General features: G+C 50.6%; 1 protein-coding gene across 2 annotated transcripts in view; it reads left to right on the forward strand.

Annotated features, from left to right (window-relative positions):
* LOC138260899 (deoxyribonuclease-1-like) overlaps nt 1-12,627 on the forward strand; it is a 75,973-nt gene that overhangs the window by 19,037 nt on the left and 44,309 nt on the right. For both annotated transcript variants that reach the window (XR_011199029.1, XM_069209380.1), the window contains exons 3-5: nt 558-646; nt 3,856-3,939; nt 10,591-10,706. Coding sequence is in view for 1 of the 2 variants with exons in the window: in XM_069209380.1 (XP_069065481.1) it covers nt 558-646; nt 3,856-3,939; nt 10,591-10,706 (289 nt within the window). In the remaining variant the exon portion in view is untranslated. The remainder of the gene's footprint in view (nt 1-557; nt 647-3,855; nt 3,940-10,590; nt 10,707-12,627) is intronic.

A 12,627-nucleotide genomic window follows, 5' to 3' on the forward strand; every position in this document is an offset into this window, starting at 1 on the left:
ACTCTTGCAGTACCCGAGACACACTCAGCATGCTGTCTCCTGCGCACTCTTGCATGACCAATGAAATGTACTGCTCACTTACCCTCTGCAGAACACTCCTGGAGGACCTGTGTGTGTATGTGTTTGCACATGCACTTCTGTGTGTGTATGTGTTGATGTATGCACCCTCAGTGTGTCTATGCATGCAGCGTTTGTGTTTGTCTGTATGTTTGTGTATGCAGACACAGGGTGTGTGTGTGTGTGTGTATGTGTATGCTCGCACACTCTGTCTGTATGTGTGTATCTGTGTGTGTATATACATGTGTTAACGTGCACCTGTGTGTGTGTGTGTATGCATGCAGTGTTTGTGTGTGTCTGTATGTTTGTGTATGCAGACACAGGGTGTGTGTGTGTGTTTGCATGTGTGTATGTATATACATATTTTAACGTGCACTTGGGTGTGTGTGTGTATGTATGTGCACAAGGAGGGGTTGCTAGGGGTTGTCGTTGAGCATCTTCACACCGTGCAGCATAACTCCAGGGCCGGCCCTGTCTGGACCCTCTTCTCTTTCCCTCAGATCCTGCGGCGCTATGAGCTGATCAGCATCCAGGAGGTGATGAGCGCAGAGAATGAGGCCATCATCAGCCTGGTACGAGAGCTCAGTCAGTGAGTACCACTTGCCTCTTCCCCTGCTGATGTGTACAGTAGTTTGTCAAAAACACTTCTTGTCTTTTGATGGCCGCTGCCTGCTAGAACAATATTGGCCCTCGCGCAGTCCTGAGGAAGGTCCTACAGAGTCGGTGAAAGAGGCCGAAACGTCGACTAATTTTGACATGACAGAGGTTGATTTTTGCTGAGAGTGTTTTACTGTGGCTTCGTCTTCTTTGATGGCCTCTGAAAAATAGACTTTTACCCTTATTGTTTAATCCCCTTGTTTTTGTTTTTTCCTATTGCAGTGATGTATTTATTGTTTGTCTTATTGCAATTATTTATGTGAAAAGTTTGAAGTGTGGGGTCTACTTATGAGGTTTATTATGGCATATATATATATACTGTATATTTATGGTTTTCAGAAATGAGTGGAAAATGTTTGTATACATGTTCTCTTCATGGCTAATTAAATATGACCTCATGGTACAATTTTACTTTCTATATAATCATGTATTGCCAGATGAGCAATTTTGCTGTTTTCTTGTCATTTTAAATTTACATCAAATCCTTTTCCAAGAACGTGTTCGGCTGGGAATGGACAAGCTTTTCTGCCTATAGAGACCTATCGCTATCCTCTGTCTGAGGGCTCTTTCTGCGCGGCCGCTTCCTGTTCCCCTCCCCCCAGGAAGTGGTCACTGTCCTGTGGGAGATGGATGACCTCTAGCCTTTGAGCCTACCTCCCACTCAACCAGGGAAACCACAAGGGAGTGAAACTGGCCTTAAAGCAAAACACATTCATAAGCACTTTGCCCAAGCAGAGGCAATGCTCATAGTTCCCTGGTGCCAAGATGCACATGCATTAACCCATGCATCCATGGTTGCAGACCGCCATACTTTGGCTGCGGACTATTCAGGAGGAAATTCACAAACTGCTCTTTGTAGCACTACTAAATCCTACTCATGAACCTGCGTGCAGAGGTCGCCGCCCCGGATGTGGAGGTCTCTGCCCTGGTTGCAGAAGTCTCCACCCCGGATCTGGAGGTCTCTGCCCTGGTTGCAGAAGTCTCCACCGCAGATGTGGAGGTCTCTGCCCTGGTTGCAGAAGTCTCCACCGCGGATGTGGAGGTCTCTGCCCTGGTTGCAGAAGTCTCCACCCCGGATCTGGAGGTCTCTGCCCTGGTTACAGAAGTCTCCACCGCGGATGTGGAGGTCTCTGCCCTGGTTGCAGAAGTCTCCACCCCGGATCTGGAGGTCTCTGCCCTGGTTACAGAAGTCTCCACCGCGGATGTGGAGGTCTCTGCCCTGGTTGCAGAAGTCTCCACCCCGGATGTGGAGGCCTCTGCCCTGGTTGCAGAAGTCTCCACCCCGGATCTGAAGGTCTCTGCCCTGGTTGCAGAAGTCTCCACCACGGATGTGGAGGTGTCTGCCCTGGTTGCAGAAGTCTCCACCCCGGATGTGGAGGTCTCTGCCCTGGTTGCAGAAGACTCCACCCCGGCTGCAGAAGTCTCCGCCCCGGATGTGGAGGTCTCTGTGGAGGTCTCTGCCCTGGTTGCAGAAGTCTCCGCCCTGGATGTGGAGGTCTCTGCCCTGGTTGCAGAAGTCTCCACCGCGGATGTGGAGGTCTCTGCCCTGGTTGCAGAAGTCTCCACCCCGGATGTGGAGGTCTCTGCCCTGGTTGCAGAAGTCTCCATCCCGGATGTGGAGGTCTCTGCCCTGGTTGCAGAAGTCTCCACCGCGGATGTGGAGGTCTCTGCCCTGGTTGCAGAAGTCTCTGCCTCGGATGTGGAGGTCTCTGCCCTGGTTGCAGAAGTCTCCGCCCTGGATGTGGAGGTCTCTGCCCTGGTTGCAGAAGTCTCCACCGCGGATGTGGAGGTCTCTGCCCTGGTTGCAGAAGTCTCCACCCCAGATGTGGAGGTCTCTGCCCTGGTTGCAGAAGTCTCCATCCCGGATGTGGAGGTCTCTGCCCTGGTTGCAGAAGTCTCCACCGCGGATGTGGAGGTCTCTGCCCTGGTTGCAGAAGTCTCTGCCTCCGATGTGGAGGTCTCTGCCCTGGTTGCAGAAGTCTCCACCGCGGATGTGGAGGTCTCTGCCCTGGTTGCAGAAGTCTCCACCGCGGATGTGGAGGTCTCTGCCCTGGTTGCAGAAGTCTCCACCCCGGATGTGGAGGCCTCTGCCCTGGTTGCAGAAGTCTCCACCCCGGATCTGAAGGTCTCTGCCCTGGTTGCAGAAGTCTCTGCCTCGGATGTGGAGGTCTCTGCCCTGGTTGCAGAAGTCTCCACCGCGGATGTGGAGGTCTCTGCCCTGGTTGCAGAAGTCTCCACCGCAGATGTGGAGGTCTCTGCCCTGGTTGCAGAAGTCTCCACCGCGGATGTGGAGGTCTCTGCCCTGGTTGCAGAAGTCTCTGCCTCGGATGTGGAGGTCTCTGCCCTGGTTGCAGAAGTCTCCACTGCGGATGTGGAGGTCTCTGCCCTGGTTACAGAAGTCTCCACCGCGGATGTGGAGGTCTCTGCCCTGGTTGCAGAAGTCTCCACCGCGGATGTGGAGGTCTCTGCCCTGGTTGCAGAAGTCTCCACCCCGGATGTGGAGGTCTCTGCCCTGGTTGCAGAAGTCTCCACCGCGGATGTGGAGGTCTCTGCCAAGCATGTGGAATGTAACATTCAGCTGTAAGGTCACCGGCAGTGATGGTATGGTTGTGCACTACGACGGCACTCCATCTGAGGCCGAGGAGATATGTAGGTCTACAAGTTGAAGTAACTTTACACTTGCAAATGGTGAATATCCAAAGTATTAAAGTTACTGCAAAGTGTGAGGGTAAATGTACGAGTGAGTGAATCTGCATGTGTGAATTTTACCTTTGTGAATAGCGCCTTGGTTTAGAGGTAGTCTTTATTTAAGGTAAGATAGATTTCCTGCCATTGAATATCCCAGTAGATGGCCTCTCATCCCAGCTGGACTCACTCATTTCCTTTCCAAGTCTCGATACACAACCCCTACTTGGTCTCTAACTTTGCCCTTGCTCACCAACCCATGATGCTGTATTGTGCAGTTTTGATGTGTGCCCATTTTGTATTGTGTCAAGGGCAGCACCCCAAATGGATGATGTCATAGTGTGGGCTTGTTGTGCTGGGTGTAAAACCCCTTCCGCCTGTTGCGACCACGATACAGACGATTATGTGAAACGGGTGTATTAAACAGCATTGTCTGCTGTCTGTGTTTGCTTCCAGGGCAACCGGCCTGCCTTACAACGTCCTGGTATCCGACCACCTGGGGCGCAGCAACTACCGGGAGAAGTACGCTTACGTCTACAGGTACGGGGGATGCACTTGGGGATTTGGGTCGAATGCCGTACCAGTAGTGGCCATGTGTGGCGCTGCGCTGTCAGCTGTTTCTTTTGGCAGCAGGAAGCTACGCTTACAAATTGGCTTCACCGCTGTTTTGAGGGAACAGAGAAGTGTAAGTTTACCCTTTTGAGTAACTTTACAATCGGGTTTTTGTGAGTAACCAAAGGGAGTAAATTTACTCAAAAGTGCAAGAGTAAATTACGCGTGTAAATTACTCACAAGTATAAGTTACCTTGGTGATTAGACCCACCACAGTGGAGCAGGAGAGGGCGACAGAGACGCTAAAAAAAAAAAAAAAAAAGGTTTCGGGGTTTTCCTCGAACGTTTGCCCCACGAAGCAGGAAAAAAATGTGCATTTTCCAGTGAAACTTTCAAAAGGCTCTAAAAAAACAATAGATTTTAGAGGCAGATGGAAAGGAGAGCCTGAAAAATGTCCCAGTACTTCGGAGCTGCGCTGCACACAGGAGCATCATTTCTCTGCAGCAGAAAATCATTGAGGTGCCCCTCAGAACACATGGGCCTATGGCGTAACAAAGGCCGCCGCAGCCCCCGTGGTGGTGGTCGGGAGGGGAGGGTCCAGGGGAACCCCTCAGCACAGCCCACGGTGAATAGGCGGCAGGCCCCTGACTGGGTCCAGGTGGCAGAGGGGCCCCTACAGGTACTTTGCGGGACCCCCTTAACTTTGGTTACACCACTGACCTGGGCCTGATTGAAACAAAGGGTGCGAGTAAACAATTGTGAAACGTCCCAGAGCAGGACTCCAGGGCTGAGCCTAAACCAGAGTCAACAAGCCTTTCTGTGTCCCCCTGAGAGGTCCCACTCAAGGTCACACATGTGAACCTCCGGGCGGTGGGGGCTGGGAGTGCCTGTGTGTCATACATGACGCGCAGACTCACGCCACAAGGGGTGAAACGAGCGGCTGGGGCGCCCTGAGGTACCCTGAGTTACTCGTGTGTGGTGCACAGTGCGTGTGTTTTCGTGTTACGTGTGGCTGCTCGGAGTGAGTGCTGGACCCCCAGGCACCCGGGGAGGGCGGCGTCACCTCTTCCATAAAGGGTTAATCACTCGTGCTGCCAGGCCACTGGTTTACACAACACTCATTAAATATGGATACATAACAGTATGTTGAATAAAAACACAACTATGAATAGACACACAGAGCATTGTTAACAGACACCATAAAGCGGGGTCCTACTTACACACAAGGGCCAGGCGTGTGTGTGTTGGGGGGGGGGGGGGGGGGGCTGCAGGGTCCTTTGTCGTGCATGTGACCAGGGTTTGTTGAAATGTCCCATCTCTTCCCACGAGTTCTGAGCCTCGACTTCCGCCGCCATCTTCCTCTGGCTTCCCTGGAACGCACCAGTCGTTGCCTCGACAATCAGGGACCTCTTAAGGATTTGGAGGGCCCTGGGACAGACCTATATCAGGTCCCCTGTTTGGAACATTTTTGAATGTATGATCCAGTTTCAGCTCTTTCCTGCCCTCTTTGTCCAGGTCACTGACAGACACACTGGGCCACATTCTAAACCTAATTACATCTAATATTCAGGGGCAGTGACGTGTGTTTTCAATACTGTAACACAGCAGCTGCTCAGTAATGTTACTGCAATAATCTCTGTGACGCCCCCCCCAGTTCTCAGATGTGAGGTTCTGTCTTGATGTAAAAGAAACTTTTTTATAAAGCATGAAACAAACACAACATTCCTCTGCAAAATGACTGTACTAGACTCACACACATCCCACACAAAAATAAATGAAAGGAAAACAGTATTTCAAACAACCTGTTCAAGAATTAATCAAGGTCCTCAGGGCCAGAGTGTGGCAGACCAGAACCGGCTCTGTCAGGGGGCCCTGTAAGGCTGCGCCCGGGGCCAGAGCACACTTTGTACGGTTGTATGATGGAACCATTCATGCGGCAACGATGCATGCCTGAACAACGCGGTCCGAACAACGACTGCGTTGTTTCCAAGCATGCCTTTACCATGCATGCCTTTACAATGAAAAATCAATGTAAAGGCATGCATGGTTCTAGCATGCCAACCCCCACCCTAAAAACAGAAGTACACTGATCCCCATCCTTAAAAACGACCCCGATACCACCATCCACCCTGAGCCCTAAAACCAACCTCCACCCCAACAATAAAACAATCCAACCTCTAAAAATAAAATTACCTGACCCCTCACCCACCCTTAAAAACAGATGTACCCCGACCTCCCCACCTTTAAAATCTACCCCAATACCCCCACCCTCCCTGAGTCCTAAAACCGACCCCCAACCCCAAAAATAAAACTACTGAACCCCTAAAAACAAAATTACCCCGTCCCTAAAAACCCGACCCCGCCTGCCCTGAATACAAAATTACCCCAAACCCGCCCTAAATACAAAATTACCCTTACCCCCACCACTAAAAACCCACCCGCCATAAATACAAAATTACCCCGACCCCCCAACCCTAATAACCCGCCCCCACCCGCCCTAAACACAAAAGTACCGCAACCCCCCACATCGCCCCTAAAAACCCAACCCTCCCACCTGCCCTGAATACAAAACTACCCCAAACCCCCACCCTCACCCCTAAAAACCCAACCGCCCCCTGCCCTGAAAACAAAATTACCCTAACACCCCACCCCACCCCTAAGAAACCTGACTCCCAACCTGCCCTAAATACATAATTACCCCGACCCCCGCCCATAAAAGCCCACCCCGCCCTAAATACAAAATTACCCCACACACCCACCCCTAATAACCCACCCCCCACCCTAAATACAAAATTACCCCAAACCCCCATCCCCACCCCTAAAAACCCGACCCTCCCACCCACTCTAAATACAAAATTACCCTGACCTCCACACCTAAAAACCCGCCCCTACCCCCTCTAAAAACATAATTACCTCAACCCCCAAATACAAAAATACCCTAACCCCCCACCCTGCACCTAAAAACTCGACCCCCCACCCGCCCTAAATACAGACTTATCCCGGCCCCCGCCTGTAGGAAAGTACCATCTTGCCTGGCATGTTACCCCCATTTTTCACTGTATATATGTTGTTTTAGTTGTATGTGTCACTGGGACCCTGTTCTCCAGGGCCCCAGTGCTCATAAGTGTGCCTGAATGTGTTACCTGTGTAGTGACTAACTGTCTCACTGAGGCTCTGCTAATCAGAACCTCAGTGGTTATGCTCTCTCATTTCTTTCAAATTGTCACTGACAGGCTAGTGACCAATTTTACCAATTTACATTGGCTTACTGGATCACCCTTATAATTCCCTAGTATATGGTACTGAGGTACCCAGGGTATTGGGGTTCCAGGAGATCCCTATGGGCTGCAGCATTTCTTTTGCCACCCATAGGGAGCTCTGACAATTCTTACACAGGCCTGCCACTGCAGCCTGAGTGAAATAACGTCCACGTTATTTCACAGCCATTTTACACTGCACTTAAGTAACTTATAAGTCACCTATATGTCTAACCTTTACCTGGTAAAGGTTAGGTGCAAAGTTACTTAGTTTGAGGGCACCCTGGCACTAGCCAAGGTGCCCCCACATTGTTCAGGGCCAATTCCCCGGACTTTGTGAGTGCGGGACACCATTACACGCGTGCACTACATATAGGTCACTACCTATATGTAGCTTCACAATGGTAACTCCGAATATGGCCATGTAACATGTCTATGATCATGGAATTGCCCCCTCTATGCCATCCTGGCATAGTTGGCACAATCCCATGATCCCAGTGGTCTGTAGCACAGACCCTGGCACTGCCAAACTGCCCTTCCTGGGGTTTCACTGCAGCTGCTGCTGCTGCCAACCCCTCAGACAGGCATCTGCCCTCCTGGGGTCCAGCCAGGCCTGGCCCAGGATGGCAGAACAAAGGACTTCCTCTGAGAGAGGGTGTTACACCCTCTCCCTTTGGAAAATGGTGTGAAGGCAGGGGAGGAGTAGCCTCCCCCACCCTCTGGAAATGCTTTCTTGGGCACAGATGTGCCCAATTCTGCATAAGCCAGTCTACACCGGTTCAGGGGACCCCTTAGCCCTGCTCTGGCGCGAAACTGGACAAAGGAAAGGGGAGTGACCACTCCCCTGACCTGCACCTCCCCTGGGAGGTGTCCAGAGCTCCTCCAGTGTGCTCCAGACCTCTGCCATCTTGGAAACAGAGGTGCTGCTGGCACACTGGACTGCTCTGAGTGGCCAGTGCCACCAGGTGACGTCAGAGACTCCTTCTGATAGGCTCCTTCAGGTGTTAGTAGCCTATCCTCTCTCCTAGGTAGCCAAACCCTCTTTTCTGGCTATTTAGGGTCTCTGTCTCTGGGGAAACTTTAGATAACGAATGCAAGAGCTCAGCCGAGTTCCTCTGCATCTCTCTCTTCACCTTCTGCCAAGGAATCGACTGCTGACCGCGCTGGAAGCCTGCAAAACTGCAACATAGTAGCAAAGACGACTACTGCAACTCTGTAATGCTGATCCTGCCGCCTTCTCGACTGTTTTCCTGGTGGTGCATGCTGTGGGGGTAGTCTGCCTCCTCTCTGCACTAGAAGCTCCGAAGAAATCTCCCGTGGGTCGACGTAATCTTCCCCCTGCAACCGCAGGCACCAAAAAGCTGCATTACCGGTCCCTTGGGTCTCCTCTCAGCACGACGAGCGAGGTCCCTCGAATCCAGCAACTCTGTCCAAGTGACCCCCACAGTCCAGTGACTCTTCAGTCCAAGTTTGGTGGAGGTAAGTCCTTGCCTCACCTCGCTAGACTGCATTGCTGGGAACCGCGACTTTTGCAGCTACTGCGGCCCCTGTGCACTTCCGGCGGAAATCCTTTGTGCACAGCCAAGCCTGGGTCCACAGCACTCTAACCTGCATTGCACGACTTTCTAAGTTGGTCTCCGGCGACGTGGGACTCCTTTGTGTAACTTCGGGTAAGCACCGTTTCACGCATCCTCGTAGTGCCTGTTTCTGGCGCTTCTGCGGGTGCTACCTGCTGCTGAGAGGGCTCTTTGTCTTGCTCGACGTCCCCTCTACCTCCTGGTCAAATTTGTGACCTCCTGGTCCCTCCTGGGCCACAGCAGCATCCAAAAACACTAACGCATGATTTGCAGCTAGCAAGGCTTGTTGGCGTTCTTTCGGCAGGAAAACACTTCTGCACGACTCTCCACGGCGAGAGGGATCCGTCCACCAAAGGGGAAGTCTCTAGCCCTTTTTGTTCCTGCAGAAACCTCAGCTTCTTCTGTCCAGTAGAAGCTTCTTTGCACCCACAGCTGGCATTTCCTGGGCATATGCCCATCTCCGACTTGCTTGTGACTTTTGGACTTGGTCCCCTTGTTCCACAGGTACCCTAGATTGGAAATCCACCGTTGTTGCATTGTTGGTTTGTGTCTTTCCTGCATTATTCCTCTATCACGACTTCTTTGTCTTTTGGGGAACTTCAGTGCACTTTGCACTCACTTTTCAGGGTCTTGGGGAGGGTTATTTTTCTAACTCTCACTATTTTCTAATAGTCCCAGCGACCCTCTACAAGGTCACATAGGTTTGGGGTCCATTCGTGGTTCGCATTCCACTTTTGGAGTATATGGTTTGTGTTGCCCCTATCCCTATGTGTCCCCATTGCATCCTATTGTAACTATACATTGTTTGCACTGTTTTCTAAGACTATACTGCATATTTTTGCTATTTTGTATATATATCTTGTGTATATTTCCTATCCTCTCACTGAGGGTACACTCTAAGATACTTTGGCATATTGTCATAAAAATAAAGTACCTTTATTTTTAGTATAACTGTGTATTGTGTTTTCTTATGATATTGTGCATATGACACTAGGTGGTACTGTAGTAGCTTCACACGTCTCCTAGTTCAGCCTAAGCTGCTCTGCTAAGCTACCATTATCTATCAGCCTAAGCTGCTAGACACCCTATACACTAATAAGGGATAACTGGGCCTGGTGCAAGGTGCAAGTACCCCTTGGTACTCACTACAAGCCAGTCCAGCCTCCTACACCGCCCCTAAGAACCTGACCACCCCAACCCTCTAAATACAAAATTACCCCGTTCCCCCACCCCTGCCCCTAAAAACAAAATAACCCGGACCCCCCACCCCGCCCTAAAAACCATAGTACCAACCCCCCCACCCTGCCCCTTAAAAAAATAAAATAACCTAACCGCCCCAACCCCTTCTCCCCCGCCCCTAAAAACTACCCCAACCTTGCTCCAGCCCCACTTACCTGCCTGCGTCCTCTCCCGATGGATCTTCTCTCTTACTCTGTTCAGCACATGCGTGGTTAAGGCAGAGGAAAAGGCCTGCGTTGTTCGGGCAAGAGTCGTTCTGCTTGCGTGAACAATGCAGGCGTAGTTCCGAATGTGTTGTTTCGGATCTTTCCTACTTTATCCAGGCCTTAAAATGTCTCTGTCTCTAATGTTTTTTTTATGTTTTATACTTTTTCAGAGTATCTAAAGTTACTCAGACTATTAAAATTATCTAAAAGGCAGTTTGCTCATCTAGAATGGCTTCCATTTTCTGAAGAAAGTAGCTTAAATATAGGACCCTCCCTGAAATCTAAGCACCATTTCTTCCAAACTTTACCTGCTGTGCATGTGCAAGCCTGAGCCTTTTTCCCACCTTTTTTCTTGCACAGGGAGGACATCTTGAAGCCCACGGAGTGGTACCACTTTGATGACGGCTGTGAGAACTGCGGCACGGACACCTTTATCCGCGAGCCTTTCATTGCACGCTTCTCCTCTCTCACCACAGGTAAGGCGTGGTTGGTTCACGCCCTGGACGACAAAGAGGCACCATTTATCTACCACTCATTGAGAAGAACACGACACGTGGCAGCACGAGGCCACCATATATTGCTTACAGTTTCCTGATGCGTCTGAAAACTGTTTGGGCTGGGATGAAGTCAGTCTGTTGTGAGTGACTCCTGAACCGCCTGAGCCTCTAAGATACCAACCTCTCAGAAGGGCCTGTCGCCTCACTCATGACTGACTCTGACCCAGCCCTATCAATGTTTCATCTAAAGACCAGTCCATATCTGTAATGGAAGGTCTGAAACAGGAAACCGAGAGACGAAAACAGCAGAGATAACCCCCACCTCCCCAAGTAGGGAATGAACTCCGCAGGTCACTTGATGCCTTGAGTTGCCCAACTGCTTGTTTAAACTAGGAGGAAGGAAGTACCTTGCGATCCAGCCAGGACTGACCTGCCATGGCTCACCGCTCTGGCAAGGAAAGAGCGAGGGGTGTAAGTACATTGGATGATGGACCATTGAGATGACTGCAGAAAGGAGCCCACGTTCTGAAAGGGGCCTGTGTAACTGTGATAAATGCAGTTGTTCGATGACTGGGGTGTGAGCTGTGGTCAAGCAACAACCACAATCCTTGTTGCGGTAAGGCACAAGCTAACCCCAGATTAACAAGTGCTCACTCTCTGGTAGTTAGGCTCAGGGCACTCAGGCTTAACTTGAAGGCAACGTGTAAAGTCTTTGTGCAACACTTCAAAGAGTAAAACAGTGAAAACACCACACAAAAAGGATCCCGCACCAGGTTAGAAAAATAGAACTTAATTTAATAAATTTAATAAATACAACAAGACCAAAACAACAAAAATCCAAGAAATAGAACTGGAGTTAAGAATCTGTAAAGATTAAACTGTAAAATAGCGCTTAGAAGAAAGGAGCGCCAAGTGGGGATATCTGATCTCACCGGACCGAGACAAAGCCAAAAGTTCAGGCCATCACAATGGAGAGCGGGCATGCTACGAGGACCCAGCTAGGTCCCCTGAACCAAAGTACCAAAATACTGGTTGCGCAGTATTGCCTCAGTACTGTACCACACAGTGGGGTGATGCGTTGGTTCTGTTCTGCGCTTCAGGAGCAATGCCACAAGGCCGTGGTGCGAGTTCATGCAAAAGTGGTAGAATAGAGGGTTCTGGGTTGCAAAGGTGGCACCCCCCACCGGATGTAGTCACCTCAGAGGTGGATTAGCTGCTGGGATTAGTAGTCCATTGGCCACTAGCCCCATACCCCTGATGCCCCTAAATCTTAGATTTAAAGTGCTCCCCTGACACCAGAACTTCAAATCTGATTTGATTTGCAACAAAGGCGAAGAAGAAATGCAAGTCTGCGACTTCAGGACCTGCACAAAGCAAAGGCATGATGGTGGAAACTGAGCTTCTTTGCAGATGCCCCCACGTTTTGCCCCCATTTAAACTGCTAGATGCTGGTTTATGACTCCGATAGTGCACTGGGACCTACTAACCAGCCCTCAGTGCCAGTGCACTTTCCCCTAAAAAGAAATATGCATTGGTAAACCCAATTGGCAAGGACTTTGCCACCCCTGTAAGGTCCCAGTGAATGCTACCAGTGGTACCCAGGGCAGGGATAGTAAAGGGGCCACCAGGGCTGCTGCACTGATTGTGCCACCCTGTGTGACCCAGGTAAAAGCAAAGCCCGCAGAGCTGCCATGTCACCCTGCATGAGCAGCTTGTCTGCTTTAGTTTGACTCTGCCCACACCAAGTGCAGGCAGAGTCCCTTTACTGCCCATAGCACCGGTCAGTCACCTCCAAGGCAGGCCTCCTACAGCCCACGAGGCAGGGTGCACTGTGTTATGAGTGAGAACACATATGCACAAGCATATATGACCCTGTGATAGCATTTAAAACGTAATGCTA

Source organism: Pleurodeles waltl, chromosome 10 (genome assembly GCF_031143425.1).
Source record: "Pleurodeles waltl isolate 20211129_DDA chromosome 10, aPleWal1.hap1.20221129, whole genome shotgun sequence".
Classification (NCBI taxonomy): domain Eukaryota; kingdom Metazoa; phylum Chordata; class Amphibia; order Caudata; family Salamandridae; genus Pleurodeles; species Pleurodeles waltl.